This window comes from Pempheris klunzingeri, chromosome 15, assembly GCF_042242105.1.
Source record: "Pempheris klunzingeri isolate RE-2024b chromosome 15, fPemKlu1.hap1, whole genome shotgun sequence".
Taxonomy (NCBI): domain Eukaryota; kingdom Metazoa; phylum Chordata; class Actinopteri; order Acropomatiformes; family Pempheridae; genus Pempheris; species Pempheris klunzingeri.
Genome location: NC_092026.1, coordinates 15,338,440 through 15,361,154, shown reverse-complemented (window position 1 = coordinate 15,361,154; position 22,715 = coordinate 15,338,440). Strand labels below are relative to the sequence as shown.

Genomic DNA, 22,715 nt, shown 5'->3' with positions numbered 1-22,715 from the left:
TCGTTCTTCAAAGAACATTTTCCTGCTCCGCATCCCTGCAGAGGCAGATATGCAATCACACAATCCAAAACAATAACATTTACCCAAATGACTTGAAGAAATAAAGTTTCATTTCCGAGGCACTGATAAGGCCATATGAGCCAATTAAACCCTCGGCCATTACTCAGCTGAGTCAAACCCTGGAGGATGCCGAATGAAATATTGGCCAATCAATCAATCAAATGAGCAATTATGCAATTTGGCCAATTTAAGTGCCACATTTTAGGAGATAAAGAACACGTTTCCATTCTGCATCTCCTTTGGAGACAGCAAGTGAGAGGAAGCTTTATGTGATGGGTTAGTGCCTCTGCTTTACGTCCCCGTTTTCTATTCGTTCTGCATTGTGGCGCTTGTTTAGCTCCCACTAGCACAAAACATAACAAAGGACAGTCAGGCTTTATACTGTATGTTTTTTTTCCTCTCTGCTGAATTCCCAGACATAGTCCCAAAGTGGTAAAGGCGGCATCTCAAGTCCTGAACAGCATGTGGCAGTACAGAGACCTCCGCAGCCTCTACAAGAAGGTAAAGCCTGCATGGCTGAATGTGCTCTGGCACAGTACATGTCAGGCATGATGATGTTTTATTGTTGCCAGGCATCTAGATTATTAACGCTGCTCTCCTTTTCATCCTGCTTTCTTCTTTGCTTTCCTTTCTTTTTTCTTCTCTTCTCCAGGATGGCTATTCCCAGTACCACTTTGTCGGCTCTTCCTCCACGATAGAGAGAGACAGGCAGCGACCTTACTCCTCCTCTCGTACTCCGTCCATCTCTCCCGTGCGGACCTCGCCCAACAATCGATCAGGTGAGTCTATCACTCTTTCCATCAGTACAGTCCAGTCAAACAAACGCCGCTCCAATAGTGAAGTCTGCTTTAACCTTCACACAACGGCAGCTACCGACAAATAATTCTGCTGTCAAGTAAAATCTATGCTCCATGGCACCTAATATAGTTTCCGCCCTTGCATTGTCCAAACTAGGGCTTTGCTCCCATGAGCTTTCCAGGACTTCGGCATTTCCGGACTCATGACAGCATTGTCCGATTTCACGATCTTACCAAGAACAGGCCAAAAAAATTAGAAGGAAAAACTCCCTGAAAACATGAATAAAAACCCTTTGCAGGAATGGAACATGTGACATAGCTGGCATCATCTGTGCCATTTATTTTGCAGCTGAATCCTTCAATAATGACCGCCGTGAGTGTGAGCGACGCTGGCCCCCCTTCCAACATGAGAGGAATCCCCTCAACAGCTTAACACTGACTCATTTCTGGGTGCATGAGAGATGATAATGAAGCGATACATTCATTATGCTGCTCCTAATGAGGCAAATATGACATGCATTTAACTCCTCTTTGCGCATGTTTTATTTTGTGCTGCTGGAAGCTTTGAAGATAACGTGACAGACATTCAGTTCAGACTTTGCGCTGTGGTGGAAGCTTAAACTGATGAAGTCAGGACCAACCTAGAAAGACTTATTGAAAATAGAGAGATATATATAAGAGCAGAGGTAGTCCTAAAAGGGCAGGAACTTATATAATGTTATATGGCAGAATTCATGAAAAATTAAGTGGTATCTGATGTTAACACTTATTATTTGTCTCATAAGTCAGTGAGTCAGAAGCCCCTTATTATTTTTTCATATGAAATTCCACAAGCTGTGTACAGGAAATACACAATTAGTGGATCGGTATTGCCCACACATGCTTTACTTGCTGCTGGGGACAAAACACTTTTTAATTCCAACTCCAAAATGTCACTCAATTGGATTGGATTTTTTAAGAAGGGGATATTTTACCCATTCAGTTAATATTCAGTGAGCTGAAACTAACCTTTGGTCGTAACAGTTGTGGTTTCTTGTAGTTCCTGCAGCCACAGATCACATTCTTAATGAAGCATGTACAGGGTGCACCTGGCTCTTACGCAGATATAAGCGTTAAATTGGAAGAAATTAAGATAGTTGAAGTGTACCTATGATGAAAATTACAGGCCTCTCTCATCTTTTTAAGTGGGAGAACTTGCACAATTGGTGGCTGACTAAATACTTTTTTGCCCCACTGTATGTATTATCAGACAAGTTCTGTCTGTTTCCATCACGTTTTATGACCCTGAATAACTTAAAAATCCTCCATTGGGGAGAAACGTTGCTCTGTATCTGTTTGTCAATACATAATTCAGACCAATTTGAAATATCTGTATGTGAGAGCATTTGGTTTCACGGGGACACCTATATTAAAAAAAAAACAAATAGTAGAACTGGATTTATGAGGCTGTCAACTGACAGTGGAAAAATGATAAACACTTTGGTTTGGAAACTAATTTCACATTTTTATTTTGTTTTCCTGTTTAGAATTGTGGAAGCAGATGGTCCAACAAGCCATTTGTTTAATTTCACTGCTGTGAAAATATTTCACAAACAAAAGAAAGTGTTCCTTTGTGCGTTTGAAGCCGTATGAACGTGTACATTGCCACAACAGTTGTACAGTGGCAGAGGATAATTTGCCAAGTAGGTGCCAATATTTCAATAGACAGCAGAGCATTAATGAGCGTATGGATCAGAGCTAAGTGTGGTCTAACGTACAGAGGAGGGACAAAGAGACAGATGCAGCCACAAAAACAAGTTGGCAGGATGCATCATAGCCAGCAGCCTCAATGTGAAAGGCTGCTGATAATCATTAGAATATTAGAGAAATGCTACTGAACCATATGGGACTGAATCAATAGGCAGGTTTCCTCCAACATGGCTGACCAGATTGAACTCATTATCCCCACCACCGTTCGCCCACCATTCATTACTATTACTGTGAATGTGTGCGTGTGTTTTCTATGATGCTTCCCCTATCTGGCCCTGTCTGGTGCAAGTGGACTTTAATGCAAAGGCAGACAGAGATTAATAAGCCAGTGGAAGTTTAAGTGAAAATACAGCATGTACATGTATTAAATACAGGTGGAGAGAAAGAGAAGACAGAGGCAAGAGCAAAGCAGACTCGGGGAGGAGGGGTGACTCAGTATTCACCTCTCTGAAACCACACCTGAGGTCAAACAGCTACATTTTCTAACACTGGGACAAGTAGCCACAGAGTGACAATACAAACGGCACCCAGCTCACCACTTCACCTCTGGTTTCAGTGGTGATGCTTAGAAGAAACACGTGCGGTGAAGCCTCAGGGTGCTGTGCTCAGAAAAGTCTGGTCTTTGGTATTGATAACGTGTTGACGATGGATTGAGGGTTAACAATATTCCCTGCGTGCGTTTGTGTGCAGCAAGCGCCCCTGCTTCCCCCAGAGAGATGATGGCGTTGAAGGAGAGGAAGGCAGACTACGAGTCGACTGGCAATGCCAGTTACCATGGCAACAAGGGCGAACACACATCCCGGAAGGACGCCATGGCGGGTAGGACTTCCATGCTTGCATGTCTGACACAAAAGCACATTGTCTCATGAAGCTAATGTGTTTTAGCTTTGGAATGAAGAGCGTCCAGTGTTGGTTTTTCTAAATATTAGAACTAGTAGAGAAATGTGATGTTACGGGGGGGTTGGTTGGGGGGGGGGCATGCACAGGACACAGATTAGGAAGATTAGATTAGGAAGGTCTATGCAGGGATGATGGGGAGTGGTGAATGCTGAGGGGAGAGGAGTGAAGGGGGGTGGCGTGGGTAGGCAGCCAGCCAGCCAGCCAGGCTGGGGTGAAGTGATCATGTGATCACGGAGCACAAGGAAAAAGTGGGTTAATGGCAGGCTGAAAAACAACACGAAGGAAACATCCTCTTAACAAACACAGAGAGCCGGAGACGTGTAACCACCACTGTAGCTGAGACAATGATCTGACACCGAGTGGGAGAGGAGCCGGGGTGGATACGCATGAGAGGTGATGAGCTGATGGAGCGCAGGTGTGTTAGGCTAAGAGAGGTGATGAGCTGATTGACGGCAGGTGTGCATGTTGAGAAGGAGCCAGGAAAACACACACACACACTCACACACCCACACACACACACACACACACACACACACACACACACACACTCCAAACAGAGACAAACTGGTGACATGGAGGACGGAGACACGAAAAAACACAAGCACAGAAAGAAATACAGCCATGACAATGATACATTCAGAGTCTATACAGCTAATTTAAAGCCGGGGGGGTTAGCTTAGCTTAGCATAAGGACTGGAAACAGGGGCAACTAGCTGGCACAAGCTCTGTCCAAAGCTTCAGCACCTCTATCATTCACAAACTAAAATGTCATTTTTAATGCGTAGAGAAATGGAAATGTGAAATCAACATATTTTTGGTTTTTTTTGTTTGTTTTTTTTTTTTGTGTGTGTTGGACTGTTGTTTGGCCGGGGCACAGTCCTCACCCTCTCTGTCCCTGCAGGCCAAATCTCGGGTGGGTCTTCCACGTTACACAGAGGAGCATACGTGTCGCCGACTGATGATGTGAAGTATAATCAGGTACGACGAGTCACTTTTCTGTGTTGTCACCACTGTGTCTCTTTATGGATACTTTGAGGTTCAAGTATCCACCTGTGGTGAGTTACTAGCTTTCATTCAAATAAACTACCAAACCATGAAACAAACCAAGGGGAGACATATAGGGGAAAAATAAAAACACCAAAGGCAGATTTATTTCTACACTTCAACTCAGAACTTCTAGGTGTCCCTGATTCTCTGAGGCCCTCAACACTGGAAGAGGTTCCTTCCCATCTCTTGCCCTTCTTTCCATCTCTCTCTCTTGATGTTTGTACTTTGCTAGCTCGTCTAACCTCTTCATGACTCATGTCACCCCCCCATGAGGAACTGCAGTATAGTTACCTCATAAAACATTCCAGATGGAGACAAAATATCACAGCAAAACTAGGCCGGTTATTATATGGGACTTTAACAGTGACACTAAAGGGGATACACATATCCACTAAAGGGGATACACATATATACTATACTACTACAAATACCAAGTCCGAAAAGGTCACTATAAACTTCCATAGAGCCCCATTTAAGCTTTACAGCAATACTGCAGTGGATAGCTGTAAGGATCTGGCATTGGATTCTGCATTGCTGCCAGTAAAATCCTTTCATATTACCCATCACACCCTTTGGTTGGGATATCTGAGGCTGGTTGTGTTTCTGAACTCATGACTTGGCAGTCTCACAGCAACAATGGGCACCCCTTATGGCCATCAACCCTGATCAATCGCTATGTTTTGCTGGGATGCATCATGAATACTCGCATTATGAACACACACCAGAGGGCCTCCGTGCTCTTAAACCATGCTGCCTGTTAATGGTCTTGGACACTCACGAGTCATTTCTCACCACTACAGAGGCTAACGTTGTGTAGCCCGGTTACAGTTCTGCTAACAGCTCTGTTGTCTAAAACTTGTGTGAAGGCTCGAGTGAGTTAAATGTCAATGTAAATCAAGAAACTTGTCTCTTTCTCTGACTGTGCCAAGGACTTTAATCAGCTTTGTAAGCTGAACGGTCAGGGATGGATGAGATACAGGGCCGGGGTCAGGTTTTCAATAACCATTCTATTAACTCGTGGTCAGTTATGGCAAGTTATAAAACAGTGTTGGAAGGACCGAGTCATGAAGTGAATTTCTGTTTCTGGGAATCTTTCACAGGGATTGTATTTGGTTTGGATCTTGTAATACTACTTTTGTCTCAGAGACGACTTCTCTTTCTCTTTTTCCAGATCTCCTCTCAAGGCCTGCCTTCGGAGCCCTACCCTCCTTTCCAAAACCCTCCCCCGCCTGAAAGCGTCAACTACGAGGACCAAGCCTTCTACGAGAACCAGGTTCACGCCGGAGGCCGCCCCCCGCAGGGCGACCTCAACATGCACCTGCAGGGCCTCAAGTCCACCGGCAACTATGTAGACTTCTACTCAGCCTCACGACCCTACAGCGAGCTCAACTACGAGACCAGCCACTATCCAGCCTCACCGGACTCCTGGGTCTAAGGGGAGACGAGGTGGAGGTGGAGGAGGAGGAGGAGGAGGAGGAGGAGGAGAGAATGAATAAGGGAAACAGGATGGTGATGGGGGGTAGTTTGAGAAGTGGAGGAGAGAAGATGAGAGGACAGTTTCCCTCCCTCCTCATCCTCCCCTGTAGTTCCTGAGTAGCATTGTAGGTAGCAGGACGACCGAGGGGGAGGATGGAGTGCAGGAAGAGAGACATGAGGAGAGAACGTAGGACTTCGCACTCCTTTCAGACACAGCTGAGAGAGGAGGGAGAGGGGGACAAGGGAGGAAGAGAAGCGCACGGGGGAGCGGCCATGCATGTGCATGCACACCACCAACAAAACCGACAGACACGTTTTCTTTCTGTGTTTAGTTTGTGACCAACTACTGCTAGAAGGCTCAGCAGACAGAAAGACCTCCTGCACCCGAAGGCCTCTGGATACAGAACGGAAGAGGGACGGACACGATGAGAGGGGACACGAAGGGAAAGGCAGAGAAAGTGGGAAATACATGGAGACGAAGGAGGACAATGAAACGGGAGAGCGGCCGAGCGGACTCGCGGGCGGAAGGATTCGGAATGCGAGCGGAACACGTGAGAGGCACCCAGGAGAGACCTGTAAATATGTGGTATAGCAACATGGCTTTTAGTAATGTGAAGCACAAGAAGCAGAGCTGTAGGACATGTAGGACGTCTGTCACACAAACTTTTGTTTCTCTCTGTGGCTTCAGCGTGATGTTTCCTCCTCTGGGCAAAGAACGCTTCTGGACTTTGTCATTTGTAACAGTTTTTTTTTCTTTTTTTCTTTTGTTGTGTTTCTACTTTTTTAATTCTGGTTGTATAGTATTTGATGTACACTGTACATTTACGGAGATGCATTGTGTACTGTACATTGCACTATTTTCTGTGTCATGTCAGGCCTTTCGCCACTGGGTCAATCTCACTTCCTCACTAACTACCCCCCACACACACACACACACACACACACACACACCCCAATTTCAAACATACATAGAATATCTGCACTCAGACTTTCCAAATTCCTATCACAGCTCCAGATGGATGTCAACATGTTGCTACTGTGAAACACTGGATATGAATTGGGTTTTGAAGCTTCAGCTCTGGCAGGCCACATCGCTCCTTTTACTGCCCCACAGATAGTTTTCACAGGACAGCTGCCAAAATAGCTGAAGAGAAGCTCAAACAGTTGAGCGGCCTTTTCCGTGACAAAACTCATATTTTTGTAGGCAGGCTCTGGTTATTCTGCGGCTATCTTTCCACATTCACACCTCAAATCCCCTTTTTGTTCCCATTAGCCCCTCGTTTCAGTGAACTGTGTTCATTGTGTATATAACCGTGCCAAACAAGGGTTACTTCCCCCCCCCAGCTGAAGAAAGCAGTGGGGGGGGGGTTAGGGGCGTGTTAAAGGGTCCAAGTTCAGCCGAAGCTCTCAGCTGAACATCCTCGCGGTTCTAACGATGCCAGTTTGTAAATGCTTTGGTTTTTCTAAACTGTGTTTTACTGGGACGAAAACTGTCTAACTGCACCGGGACTGGGGAGAAAACCACAAAAAGAAAACGTAAAAAAAAAAATAAAAAATCATAGAGAAAACCACGGAGGGACTGTGACCGGGCGGAGCATCGCTTCCTCCAAAGTTGTACAAAATTAGTTGATTTCTGTGTTGTAAAATAATCAATGTTTGAAGTACAAAAAAAACTTTTCTGAGAGATGGGTGGCAATTCTAACTTCATGGTAGACAAAACTGTTAATAGAGTACGGATATATATTATATAAATATAAATATATACTTTTTATGTGCAGATGTGGATGTCACTTATAGCAGCAACATTATGGAAAAAGACTTGTAAAAAAAAAAAAAAAACAGCTACATGTAGGAATTATGTTCACATTTTATTTTCTGGTCAACACACTAAATTGTCGAACTTTGTGTAGTAATGTTGTTGCTATGTGGAGTAGAGTAGACCAGGGCCCAGGGATCCATGTTGTCACTAAAGCAGTCCCAAAAGGTGCTACAATCCATGAGAAGTATTTCCAACACGTCTGTATTTTAAGTGTGCACAAGATGTTTGATCCCCTCTGCGTTGTTAACAAACTATTATCAGCCGCGAGTTCCGATCATTTCACAGGCAACCGTTTCAAACCACGTAACGGAGGACAATCACAAGTTTCTCCCTATAAGTGTGCTTTCCCGTGCATGACAAACACCCAGTTCTGATCAATTGGTCTCATGATGCTGAAAAGCAAAAATTGCACTCATGAATACACGAGTATTTGTTGTCAGTAAATCAGAAACTAAATCGTGATTTCTTTTTTTTTTCTCTTCTTTTTTTTTTTTTTAAAGTGCGAAAGGCTAAATTGTAAAATCGTGACAACTGACCCTGGTTCTCCCTACCCACTGCTGTTTAGAAGTCCTAGAGGTCATCTTCCGATGCTTGAAAAATGACTCATAATGCAACTTGTCCCCACAAAAACACTGGATGAAAAAACAGAAGTACTGTATTTGTTAGTGAGCATCTGGAAACTGACAACGTTATGTATGTCCTTGTGATCCTTAGGCAGAAAAAACCTGACTATACGACCTGTATGGAGATATAATGTCGATAACCTTTTTGTTGCTAGACCAAACGTGTTTTAAAAAGAGAATTGTGAATCTTTCTATTGCCTCAAACAGATTGCAACTGCTCCAAAAAATATAAACGGACCATCAAAGAGCCTCTGACTTTGGGAGTTGTTTCTTCTGTTGCCAAAAAAGTGTCTATTTAGCTGCCATTAACTGTGCATAATGTCTTCACAGGATCCCCGTAGCACACCGTAAGCTTTTAGCCTTTGGAAAGCCTCTGCTTCCCTCTCCTTCAGTACCATACGCACATTCACTAACAAAGACTTGCAACCTGCATGAGACAACTAATCCATCACAGTGAACTTGAGGTTGCTTTAATTTTTCAGTCAGTGTGTTATTGTTGTGTGGTCCTGCAGTTCCACAGGGGGACCATTTTTCAAACCTCTCCTGGGTGGTGCATTCAAGGACACTCCAACATCTGGAAATTGCTCAGCGGTTGCCAGAAAGCAACACACTGATGAATTATGTTGTTGGAAAATTTTTAGGCGAGAGAAAAACACATCTAAAAAAATGCGAGTTGCATTTTAATTGTTGTTATTTTAATTTTTATTATTTGCACAAAAGCGCAGACAGCATGAGTACAGGATGGGCCACGGGAGCTGACAAATGTTTGGAAGAGAACCAAATATGCGTGCAGCCAAGTCAAGATAACAAATAACAAACCAGTTCAATATTCTGAAGTTATTTGGATTTTTAAAAGTTTGAATGCTGGTAGGATCAGAAAAACAAAGTATAATAGTTGCTTCAGCAGACTTTGCTCTACTTTCAAAAATCACGATCACAACTCTGAGTAAATAATTCAGTCACTGTCAACCCTGAAAGTGTTGATGCCCTTCCACACTTCTTGTGCATAAAACGTCATGTCTAAAAAGAGTACTGTTCTCTGTTAAAAAAAATAAATTAGCACCAGTGTGCTCAGAGTGCTGCAGGAAAGGCAAGTAGAACCGCAAGAATCCAAAGACAAAGACTGAGACGCCTTTGAACTGAACTCGGAACACCCAGGACGCCAAGATCATGATAACAGAAAGGCCGCGACAACAGGAGTGTTCACACAGCCGCATGTGACAGACATGAGTATAAACTGTCCTCGTCAGCACACGTCACACACTGACGGGACAGTGACTGACGACGTGTGAAACGCATGGAAATAATGTGAAATGTGATGCAGCCTCTTGTTCAGAAAGCTTTCCGATGTTTCAGAACAGAAGAGAACAGGAACAGAACAGATCGCACCCTTTTACAGTTTAACTGCAAGGCCACTCGTGATTATCTGTCATTCTGGGCTCTGTGTGTGTGTGTGTGTGTGTGTTGCACATTAATGTGTGCAGGTGAATGCCCGGGGCGGTGTGATGTGCATGCCTGTACACACCTGTGCGTACATGTGTCCATCTCAATGCTGCATGAAACTATTTTTGACATCTAAAGGGTGGTGATTGCCCTCCAGTGGTCATTAGAGAAACTGAACCACAGGTCAGGGTGGCGGCCATTTTAATCTCTGCAGACGGATCACCGCAGGCACAGGTTTTGTCTTTGGGTGCTTTTGGGGTTCGGTGATGTCTTGTTTCACACTCACAGCTCCAGGAATGACATGTCGGCTTAAGTGCGCCTCCCTCCTCATCTCAGCTACCCCATGAATATTTCTGCTGCAGACTCTGGAGGCTGGTTTAATGCATTCTACCTCAAGCTGCCTTCCCACCAGCATGCAGCATTTCTCCGCTCCTGAGGGAATGAAGCAAAACAGGGTTGTGAAATGTTCCACCTCAGCATACAACTCAGCCAAACTATACTCAGTGATTCCGCTGAAATATCTCTGCAGTATTTTATGGCTCCCAGGACAGGTTTTTCTAAACATTTCTATTGGCAACAAGCAAACTTTTGGTCACGTACGAGATCCCTGTAGTGATTCAGCACTATAAGGTTAACTGAGTCTACAGTGCTCAGAAGTCCCTTCAGACTTTCACTGATTCTTTCCTCAACCACAGACATCATCCTTGAGAAAACATCACTTTGTACTTTTTTGTTCAGCGCTCCTACCGAAGCTCAGATATCTCATGTTTGAACAAAGTTTTAACAGTTTTTACATTTCTGGTTTTCCTCCGCTGTCACTGCATGATGAAGTGGTACGAACACTGGCAGCACTTTAATAAGAACATTAACATTTAAACATTGGGGAGGGATGGCTACGTCGTGTATTGCTTTTGTAATATTAAAGTGATTTTTCAGCCAGGCAGCCTCAGAGCATCGCAAACAAGTTTATTGCAGCCGACAGTCTGTCTTTGTGCGTAATGAGATAACGCAGAGGAAGAAATGACACAATTAGGGGCTTCATTAAAACTTTATGCAAAAATGTCATCTTGCAATTTGTCTCCGAATGATGAAGAGGTGCGTGGAAGTGACCTGTCACAGTGTCACAGTCACAGCTGCACACGAGTATTTTCAGGTGCATCAGAGGAGATAACTATACAGAATCGATGATTAGTAAAGGTACAAAAAAGATCAGTATCAATGAGCATTGTATGAATCACAGTATTCTCTGGGAGACTCTCTGAGATCACTCCAGTGAATTTGGCATGCAGGTTTGGTTTGCGTTCACTTTGAGTCGACTTTAGTCGCCAGGAAATGAAACGCAGGTTGGTAAAGCGAGTCAAACTCGAGCAGATGCTTGTAAAACACACTCCGGTGCTTTTTCCTCTGTCCTCTCAATGTGCTGTGTGATGACATCCTCCATCATCGCTCCAGTTCACTGTGTTCACTAGTTCGGTCCCAGAGACAAGCAGGTAACAAAGAGTACCAAGCTCACTCATCTGTTTCAGCGTCAGTCAAGTTACATGACTGACTCTATATTAAAGGCGCATTCAGTGAGATTTGTCCAGCCCCACAGCCACGACATGGCTGTAATAAATCCACTTTTAAAAGTTAAGTTATTCATTCGTTTATTTGCATTTTCGCTCCCTCTCTGCGTTAGCGCCAGTTTAACAATTCTGTTGCAATTCCCAGATGTTGCCACTAGAGGGCAATGAAGGTCATATGTTTAAATACAGAATAGTATTATACCCATCACATTCATCTTTTAGAGAGATTTACATACTGAAAGCGCCTACAATCTTTTTCCTCACTGACATTTTTGAAGAAACATATCAATCAACAATTTTGTGAAATCACCTCTGAAAGCTTTTTTTTGTTCAGTTCTCCACATTCCAATGCAAAACTCAAATACACATGTTGTCCGACTACTAATGGAGGCCCTCAGTGCAGGAGAACAGGAGCGGTGGGACTATCTCGTGTGATTATTTTGGAAGTCAACAAGTCACAGTCTCGCACTAAGCTGTTTATTTTTGGCTCTGCCTTTCCAGTTCTCCACAAAGCTCTTACAAAGCCTGTGTGAGCTGGCTCCTCAGCTCAGCTGTCAAATACTGCTCATAAGCTTGTCCCTTCCTGGCAAATAGCACTACAGTGTACGTATCAGCGGAAGATGGCTCCCTCGGTTTTCGTCCTGCGCGCTCAGCGATCCGTTCCTGTGGAAATGTGCTGCAGCAGCCGCTCACCTGTCTTCATCTGGCCGTGTTGCAGATCTTCTATCCATCCTGTGAAATCCCTCCGACTGGCTGACACCTTCCTGCCTTTGAGCCCTCTTGATACTCCTCTTTAGCAACGTTTACTGTCAAATTCAACATTTTACTTATTTCATATGTCCTTTACTCATTCTTTCCTTCTCTTAGTAATCTCTGCCTTTCTTACCACTCCCTCCGCTGCTTTAGACCATTTGATGAGCACGTCTTGTGTAGCACACTGAAACCCTTACACTTCTTTTGCCACATGTGATTGAAATTTATTGTATTTATATATTACAAATACAGTTCTGTGTGTGTGTGTGTGGGGGGGGGGGGGGGGGGGGGTGTTTCCCTGCCTGAGCTCACATCTCTCACACACTGCAACACAAATTATGCCTCACAAGCGAAGTGTGTGAACTCAAGTAGGAACAAGGCAACAAATCCAATGTCGGCAATCTCAGCAAACAAAACTGAGGATTAGCGGTTCTATTCACATTAAAAGAGTTTGTGCTGTCTTTTTGAAATTGCAGTAAGTCATGTGCTGCTTTCTGAGCATCCAGTAGTGCATCCCTTCACTTCCTGTTCGTCAGAGGTGACAGCCTGTTCCTCTCCTCCTCCTGCCTCCTCTCTATTCTCTTCATCTTGTAGGTCCACTTGGGGATCTGGAGCTGGTTCTGGTTGCTGCTCCGTCTGATTTTTTCTGGTATGAAGCTCTGGGACGGGGCTTTGCAGAGCCTCACTTTGGGCACCACAATGCCTGGCCGCACGCTGCTTCTCCTCAGCATGTTCAGAGGCAGCAGACTCGCTCGTCTCAAGGCCACCGTGGACGCGGCGGCCATGTCGCTCAGCAGCTGAGGCTGGAGGCTGGCCCTCCTGTCCCTCGCCTTGGGGATGAGGAGGACCCGCGAGTTCTGGAAAAATCTCTTGTAGTTGTTCAGTCTGTCGGGGCCCAGACGCTTCAGCTCGGACACCCGTTGCCTCCTCAGGATCTCCTGCACGGCGGGACGACGCTTCCCGATGCACGGCGGGCTGCCTGGACACACCGTCCGGCAAGCTGTGGTAACGAATGGACTGGAGATGCTGGTGGTGATCCGGACCATGTGGTCGAGAACGCCGTCATCCACGGGGTTTACCTTTCTGTTGATGTAAAGCCTATAAGGGCAGCAGGACAGGTTGCTGATCAGACGCTTCCAGCAGGACCTTGGCTCTTGGCCCTGGGCCACCAGCTCCTTGACAAGATCAGACGTAATAGGTTTAGGTTTAGGACACATTTTGAATCCCTGTATTGGATTTCTCACAGGGGGAATAAAAATCATTATGTGGTGCATTCAATGGCAAGACAGCATTCGTGATGAATTTATTCACCTCTAGCATGGGCCACTCCAAGGAGAAGGAGTCACAGAACTGCTCAGCACAGGGCTTGGACATCAGCCGATATATCAGGTTGGCCGTTTCGTATCGACCGGTGAAGAGAGCCCACTCCCTGGGGGTCATACTGCGGCCGTAGTCCCGTGCCTGAATATTCCCTCCTGGAAACACAAGGAGTTATGGAAGTCGTCGATGCCGGGGAGAACCTGTGACTAAAGCTGCCCCGTAACCTGCTCCTCATTTGCACATTCACCCAAACAGCAAATACACACGACTCTCAGTTGCTCATTCAAGACTTTCATGCAAGATGCGATTTTTCTAGAACTGATGTCCATTGATTTTGATGAATGTACAAATATTAGTGTTTTACCAGCCAGCATGAGAGCCCTGACGCACTCGGCCCGGCCCTGCATGGCAGCCTTCATCAAAGCTGTGAAGCCATGACAGTTCCTCCTCTCGATGTCCAGCCCAGGGAAGTAGTTGAGCAGGTAGTAACAGATGAACATGTGACCTGCAGACAGGAGAGACACAGACGGGTGTTAAGCAGGAGGGGGTTTCTTCACTTTAGCACTGATTTATCTCCCATACTGTGTGCGTTTCTTTCATTTAAAAAAAAAACCAAAAACCTCCACAATGTAGAATTTCTAGGAAAATATGTGGTAGGTGGGAGTTAGTGTCCATGTGTCACTTTCAGTGTGCTCCTATGAGGATTGGTGTTGGTCAGCTGGCCGGTCGGTGGGTTTTGGGTCCTTCACATTAACCCTTTCATGCATGAATTATGATAACCTCAGTCAGGATTATTTTACTAAGTGTTCTTATTCATCTTTAGGCATGAAAAACAAGATTTCTTTTTCAACCCAAATTTTATACAGATATTTTTACATTTTTCCAGTAGTTGAAATATAGCCACTGTTGTACACTTCAGTGGACATGTGGACATGTGATTAATCATAATTTCCTCCCAATATAAAATCAATACTTGGAAAAATTGCATGACTCCTTAGATGTTACTTGATGTCACCATATTTTTCTCAGCTGCAAGGGTCTCTTTTTCTAGAAGGTTTGAACAGAAAAAAATGAGCAACTTGGTGTTTCTGGCTGTCTGTCGACCATCTTGGTTTCACTCTTTTTTTTTTTTTTTTTTTTTTTACTTGCAATGGCTTCCTACTGGGTAGCATTGTATGAGATGATGCAGTAGTGGCTGATGTGCCATCAAAACTCATGAACAAGAAAACAGCTTTTGAATAGCTGTACACTGTAGTGACCTCTATGCATGAAAGGGTTAACAGTGTTTTCACACTCATTACACCTGTCCCCTTTAGACTCTTTTTAAACAGTTGTGAGGCTGACTTGGTTATTGTCTCAGAAATACTGGCCAGCTTCTCAGCTTCTTTTCAGTCAGTCCACATACAGGCCTGTGCAGCCTAATATAGTGCAAAATACACAGTCAGACGGCCCAGTTTGAATGAGCCACTTGGCTTTAATGCAGTTTTGTTTTGATTTTATATGGAAATTTGTCGATATACATTATATTTTTGAATGTTAAACAATATTATAAATATATATATATATATATTAGAGTTACTAATGACGACACGTGAAATCTGCATACAAACAAACGCCTTTCATTTCTTAAGGAACCTTTTATTTCTTTGGGGGGAAAAAGAGTGTTTAAATAATGTTGAGTTCATCCTCAGACCGTCTACAGTTTAGAGCCAAGGCTGCGAGCTGGCTTTGAGCCTGTACTTTGTCAGCCACTCTGGAGACCGAAGAAGTCGCTTCACTGTTGCAGACGAGCTCCCGAGTTAAACTGCAGCTTTTTACCATTCACTGCAGCTTCTTAAACGTTCACAACCTGAGTTCCTAATTGAGTAAATCCAGCCTAAATCCGGGTTAATGAAACCGTCTGATCTCCTGAAATTCCTTGAAGTGAACACAATGCAGAGTTTGAGCACGCAACAGGAATCCATTAAGGGGATAGAGCTGGAAGCAGAAGCATGGTCGAATGGACGGGTGACGAGGATGGTTAACACAGGGGGTTCACCTCTGGGGGGACTTGGCTTTTATTGCCAACACATGTCTAGACACTTTCTATCTGTACTCAAGGGTTTTAGGGGAAAGTTTTTCCTCTCAGGCATTACACCACTTTTCCACAGCCATGTGGACTCAGAGTCGTGCACACCTGCTCCCCTGAGGTGTTGCAGAGTACTTTGTCATGGGATCGATACGTCTTTTAATGAAGCAGAAAATGAAGAGTAGTCTGCGGCTATTCATCACAGGCCGCAGAGAGCCATTCATCATCGTTAGCAGATGAGAGGCCAAGGTGCCATGTCTGATACATGTGGCTGCATCGCTATGAAATTACTTACCGTGGTACTTTCTAATATCAGCAAATAACAGTGATTCTTGCAAATGGAAGCACCAGACCTCATAATATGCTCTGTGCTTTAATTTGGACCAATTCTGAAACTCAATTCTCTGCAATACATTTTCCACCACAGTAAATTATGCATCTGAAGTAGTGGGGAGATATATATATGTAAGTATGCAAGGTAACATATACACAGATTAAATATTCAATTGTGTTTAGAAGTTTAAATAAGGTAAAATGGTTATTAATATGCCTCAAATTGTGACAGAAATGTAATATTTTAATTTCAGCCGAATTAAATCAGAGATCCTGGAAGTATCTGAAGTGAGAATAATTCAGGTCTGGTCATGTAATTTGTATCCAAACCTTTTTAGTCTGAGAGGAACAGTGAGCTGTTATTAGGACCCAGGATCCCCGTCAGAGCGGCTGTCTCCCCTCAAACACATGATTTCATTAGCTTCAGTTAGAAAATGGAATCATTTAATGCTTAAATAGTAAATTGACCTTTGTCTTTACATATGAGGCTGGTGTAAGTTAAAGCTTCGCTGGTGCAGGCCGTTGCGTTTCTACTAATTATTGTGGTGAGTACAATGTTAGTATTGATGGCTGCAGCTATAAAACCACAGTTTCCATTAAGTTGCTTTAAAGACACCATTATCTGTCACCTGCCTGAGAGCTGAAGAGACCACAAGCAGGAAATAACCACATTTTTACTTTTGAGGTAAACCACTGGAGTTCTTGTCTGTTTCGTGCTAAAACACAGTGTAACACTCGCACAAGCAGAGAAGACACTGGCTCAGTTTATCGTTAGCTAACACGGGCGTCAACGTTTTTTGTAACGTAATACGAAGCGGATGTGTTCAGTCGAGGCTCATGGATGATGAAGCCACTTCCGCTATGAAACACAGACAAATAAACTTGATGGTTTTTAGAATCGAGGAGGACATGAGGGCCTTAGCGATGTCATGTTTTTATGCAGAGAAATGTTTAACGTGAAGCGGAAAAGCCTTCATAGAAACATTTATGTTAAAAATTAATAAAAATGGTTGGTCATAACATAAACCACTCGTATTGTTGACTTATCAAACAGTTGGGTGACACCAGTCCAGATGTGGCTGTAGCGGTACAGCCCCTGAGTGTAATGAACTTAAAGTGACTTTGTGTATCATTACAATGTTATAGTATATAGAGTATATATGGTTTAGTTACGTAGTGTGTGTAAATGAACAATGTTTAACAAAATACATCATCCAGTGGGCATTTGTCCCCTCTGGTGGCTGTTTGATTGAATAACTGACTTAACAGTGAAATAAGCAACATAGAGGAAAGTTAAACATTGTTCATCTGCATATAATACCAACATGAATTCAACTTTTCATCTGATACACTAAGGGTTGCGTTAGTTCTTCTTCACGTATTCTCAAACCATAAGCTCAACTGATAATTGAGGCTTTTCAATTTCAATTTCATTTCCCAAAGACCAAATTATTTCCTTTTTACAAGAAACTTCTGCTGCTTTAATTGTATTGGTTGTAGCTTCGAGCAACCATATGACATAATTAATCATATATTATGGCTGTCCAATCATCCGCGACCTCATAATGCATCAGTGGATAAAGAGGAGAGCTGGAGAAATGGATGATACTCGCCTTGTATCATCCAAAGCATTACAAATCTTCACATCTTAAGCCATTACTGGGTGTCTTGTTACACCAATGAAATGGTCATGTTAAGGCAGGTACGTTCATTTTAGGACATAACAACGTTTTGTGATGCTGTGAGACGGACTGATGTGTTCTAATGAAAATCAAATAATTTGGTATATAGTAGAAATGAGAAAATACATTGTGAATCATGAAAATATCTTGTTCTGACATAAAAAGGGTCTTGTAAAAATGAGATAATGCTCCTGTTATAACAAGAAACTCTTCTTGTCATGGTGGCAGCAATCGGCTGCCATAAATATATGGTGCAGTAGTTATCAAATCTATAAATGAATACCACCCAAATGATGAGACATTAGCAGCGTAGCCGTGAACACGTACAGTTTATAACACAGTTTAGGACACGTGTGTGTCTCAAGGCCTGCACCCCCCACACCGGTGCTTCAGCTCCTCTGGCCGATCAGACCTCTGCTCAGGGAGACTTTGGTAAACTTTCATTTCGCAGTTTGGGAAATAAGCTTATTTGCCTCCTTGCTGAGAGTCCGATGCCTGATACCGCTCTCATTCCTGTATGTAAATTTGAAGCTACCACCAGCTGCCAGCTAACCTCGCACAGCGTAGACCAGAGACAGGGACAGCAGCTGTCCAAAGATAATAAGATCCCTATAACCAAGGCCGGCCAAGAAATACTCTGGCTCATAACCTCCAAAGAAACTTGTGCTTGACTGTTACCACACCATGCTGGGTGGGAAGGATTATTGGTCTGTGTTTCTGTATTCTACTCGTGTATGCTGCTCATGTTCATGTTGAAATGTTCACATTTTTTGCCTTTTTAATGTAACGCACATTGAGTTTACCTGTATTTAAATGTGCAATATAAATAAAATTGCCATTGCCAATTGCCATTTGGTCATCTTTGTTCAAATTCAAGAAATGATTCCTCTTGTTTCCTCTTGTTTCCTCTTGTTTCCTGTCTTTGTGCTCAGCTTGATCAGCCAGTTGTTGGTGGTAGCTTCACGTTCATCATAGAGACATTAGAGTGGTATCAGTGTTCTCATCTCACTCACGGCAAAATAGAGAATAAGTGCAAACCTAATAACAACCAGGAGAGTTGGGGGGGGGGGGTTAATAAAGTACAGTCTGGGCATGCCCACATAGTCCAGAGATGACGTCTCTTTAGTTATAAGTGAAAGGCTCTCCTCCATTACAATAACTGCATCAATACATGTTCATAGATTCTGAAATATACTGTATATATGTGTGTGTGTGTGTGTGTGTGTGTGTGTGTGTGTGTGTGTGTGTTCAACTCATTGGCCGGTGGTGTGTTTACCTGCTTGTGCTGCGGTAATAAGAGCAGTGTTGCCCTCGTTGTCCTGCCAGTTAACATCAAGGTACGGGCACTGAGAGAGGGCCATGACCACGTCCACGTAGCCATGGTAGCACGCCACAATCAGACCGGACTGAAACACAAAAACAACAGTGGTTGAGTGTTTTTCTCTCCTTTTTGTCTCTGATTGATTTTGGCTCTTAAAAACACCAAAATGGTGTCTTGGGGCTGCGGTGAAGATTCGTAGAAGAGCCGTATTTCCTCACAGGTGAAAGGCTCTGCAGTGATTCTCATAAAAAGATATAACGCTTATCAGTCATGCTGCCAACAAGCAAAGTAAAAGGCTGTTTTTTGGGGTTTTTTTACAGTGGCTAACAGACAACTGGAGTGGTCACTCGCCAAGCGCCCAGTCGTCCAAATTGCTACTGGATGGTTTAAAAAAAATTAAAAAAGCAATAGCTGTTCAATCAGAGTTGGATTAGGGGCACATTTTTACAGAAGGACAGGGGGGTGCATTGTCAAGCTTTAGAGACTAAATGAGTAAATAAGCCTTTCTGCTGACTGGTAATAATAATTCACCTTGCACACAGAGTTTAACCAGCTGGCGATGTGATCTGCAAGAGTTGGCCATTATGTAGCAAATAATTGTTGTCTGCGCAACATTAAGGAAAACCTGACTAAGCCTGGCTAGATCTAGGGGTGCACACTCTCTAGTCCACCTTTAAAGTTCAAAGTAAAACAGGTCTTTTAGTCAGAATATTTATCAGTTTTGCAACAGTTTCTCATCAGTTTTAATTGCTGAGATCTGATCTCACTCCAGCTATGCTGGAAAGAATAAATCCAGTTATGCTTATAATAAAATTGGTCAAATGATCACAGGGTACACACTATCTAAACCACTTATTTAGACTCCTACAGTTAACTTCCCTGTAGGATCCCTCCACTGCAAAGGAAAACCGTATATGTCTAAGTCTGACCCCCAGCATTAACATCTGATCTGTGTGTGGATAAACCATCTGGATAAGGAAAAATACATGCTAATGCCAGATTTAAATGCAAGCAGAATGTATTGTGTTTGGAATGAGATCAGATCAGTCAGATCACATCTGGAGGTGGTGTGCGGGTTAGATGTCATTATAAAGATAATCCGTTCACATACAGACCACATGTTAAACTTTGTTTTCTTTGTTTTTCTGTTTGTACTTGTGATTAAAAAAAAAAAAGTTCTGATCAACATTCTCATTACATCCCACCAATTTAACCACATTTTGTTGTTTTTCCAACAAAATTCTGATTCCAATAAATAAAAAAGTTCCAGTAGATGATGTCTTCCCCATGGCCCACTCCTGATTAGTAATAAAGCACCTCAAAAGATGGAGCTACAGACCTGGGTGACCAATTAAACCCTCATGGGAAAAGACAGGAACTTAATTAAACAATTAATGTCGTGAATTCTAGCAAATTATCTCAAAGCTTTCATCTTTAAGATGACAAATAAGAGCGAATGTGTATTAATAGCTGAAATAATTTTAACCAACATGGCTTGAGCTGCCTCTGTACATCCCTCCATTGCACATAATGCTAGGAATCAGGTGACAGTTCTGAAGTCATGTCCTGGCAGTGTGACTGTCCTGAACAAAGACGAAGTCGAACCACTGGTGAGGGTGATGCAAGATAACATTTCTTGCAGTCAGGAATGTTAAAGAGGGTGATTATCAGGAATGACTCAGCTCATTTCCATAGCAGCACTATGTCAGCACACTCCTAGGTGTCCTGAAAGACATTACTGCCATAGAGCCAAGCATGCAGTATCTCTTACCAAGTGCTTGGGTCAATGTCTTAGCGAGCCCTCTAAAAGCTCAGCTCTGATGGCAAGCTGCTTCCTGACACTGTCACCATGCAGTTTACACCACCCATCTGTCACTGGAGGCTTAACCAACTGCTTTGAACCCTCCTTCAGGATTTGACCTTCAGGAGCTCACTGGTGTTGAGGAGCTGCAACAAGTTTGTGTTTACTGAACTCTAAACTAAACTCTAAAATCTCAAGAATTTGTGAGTTTCTGATTGATATTTGTAAGTTGTGGACGTAACACTTAACAGCTTACAATGGCTAAACTGGTACTGAGAGGCCAATCAGCATTGCAGGAATATGTACAGTAGATATGCATGCTGGGGCGAAACCAGCAGCTCCCATACCGAATTATAATATCATTATGGTTTTAAATAACACAATGTCTTGCGTGACTTGTTACAGTTGGCACCATGACCTCTACAGCGCTGTTTGGAACCAAACTTTGAAATAAAGAGTCATAATGCCACTATTTTGAGTGGAAGTGGAAGGCTTACGCTGTGGTCAATACTGCGGGCTGTGCTGTAGCACTGAGCCTGCACACAGCTGTACATAAACTCCACTGACAATGAGACACAATTACCACTGATGGCATCAATATATTTAATCAGTTCAAGTTCAGGGGCCCATACCAATGGCTTTGCACATTTTGACCTGTTTACTTCGAATCATGAGAACTTAACGTTTGAATGTATTTCTACTGTGAGAACCAAATCCTGCACATTGGTCGGTTCAGTCGACCTTTATCAGGTCTCAAGGCTGAGACGTTATTATTAAAGTGAGTATAATAACTTTTGAAGCAGTCATTGTCTCCGACTATTGCTACAGAGTACACAGTATTAACTGACTGACTCAAAATTTGCTTGAATTTAGGATTTAGCAGTGACAGCGCATAAACTTTGGCCAGTGTTATATTATTGTTTCATTTAAACAGTGCAGACTATTAAAATCAAATGAATCTAATGAATGAATGGAAACCAGTGGCTGCTTGTAAAGTACTAAAGCACATCTAAAAACCCTGAAACTCTACAGACTTCATTGGTAAATGGTCAGCACTCATCTCCAGTATGCATGAAATGTTTGCTAAAACTTACATTAACACTGCAATCCTTTAAATTTGATACCCGTGTATTCTCATCTCTTGTAACCTTTGTGAGCAAAGGCTTCCAGCAGAAACACATTATGATTCTTTAGGTCAATATTCAGAAAACCGTAAACAAAATGTCTTCCCTTGTTTCACATTAACAGTAAAAAACCAAACCCAGGAGTGCCTGAAAATCAAACATTTCATTAAAATGTGTTGACACCTACAGTTCTGTTCCTATCCGTCTCTTTCACTTCTTCTTCGGTCACTCCTTGTCTAATCATAATCTTGACAATGATGGCATTGTTGTTGCAGCAGGCCTTAAAGAAGGAAATGGGCTCAGGGACGTAAAGGGCTAGCGAGCGCTGCATGTGGGACACAACTGAACTGTCTGGTGGATAGAAAGAATCATCCGAGGCGATGCTCCGCGTGTCGGAACGTTCCAGCAGGGCCTCGAAGTCCAACTCCTCGAACTCCTGGTAGACGTCGTCGTCATCCTCCCAATAGTTTTGTTTGTAATCAGCTTCAATCTCCTCGTTATCATCGTCTTCTGAGTCCTCACACTCATCCTCGGTTTCATCAACGTTTGTGATGGACATGGCAGGTGTATCCATAGCAACTTTATTGACGCTAACCTCAGTCTGACCCAGTCCCATGCCTCCGACAGCTCCATTCTCTCGAACCTTTGAACCTTCACCTTGTTCCTCTGTTATTAACACCATTTAAACCCTCCCCTTCCCCCACACACTTTTTAAAATTCTTGTGGGGTGCCAGGACTACTCTTGAAGGAGCTGGAGTTTATGTCCACCAACCTGCTGCAATACGTTGACTCATCCCATCCGACAGGTGAATGAATCCTACCAGACGACTGACC

At 43.3% G+C, this 22,715-nt stretch overlaps 2 protein-coding genes across 2 annotated transcripts in view; one reads left to right on the top strand and one right to left on the bottom strand.

Annotated features, from left to right (window-relative positions):
• Positions 1-5,988, top strand: part of ctnnd2b (catenin (cadherin-associated protein), delta 2b) — a 144,480-nt gene extending 138,492 nt beyond the window's left edge. Inside the window, exons 21-25 of the mRNA XM_070845774.1 lie at positions 477-561; positions 713-839; positions 3,297-3,425; positions 4,408-4,484; positions 5,725-5,988. Of these exons, the coding sequence (XP_070701875.1) occupies positions 477-561; positions 713-839; positions 3,297-3,425; positions 4,408-4,484; positions 5,725-5,988 (682 nt within the window). The remainder of the gene's footprint in view (positions 1-476; positions 562-712; positions 840-3,296; positions 3,426-4,407; positions 4,485-5,724) is intronic.
• Positions 5,989-12,750: 6,762 nt separating this feature from the next.
• Positions 12,751-22,563, bottom strand: ankrd33bb (ankyrin repeat domain 33Bb). Its single transcript, XM_070845725.1, has 5 exons — positions 22,069-22,563; positions 18,912-19,041; positions 13,917-14,057; positions 13,544-13,707; positions 12,751-13,407 (listed from the first exon to the last, which is right to left on the bottom strand). The coding sequence occupies exons 1-5, from the start codon at positions 22,561-22,563 to the stop codon at positions 12,751-12,753; spliced, it is 1,587 nt and encodes a 528-aa protein (XP_070701826.1).
• Positions 22,564-22,715: the final 152 nt, after the last annotated feature.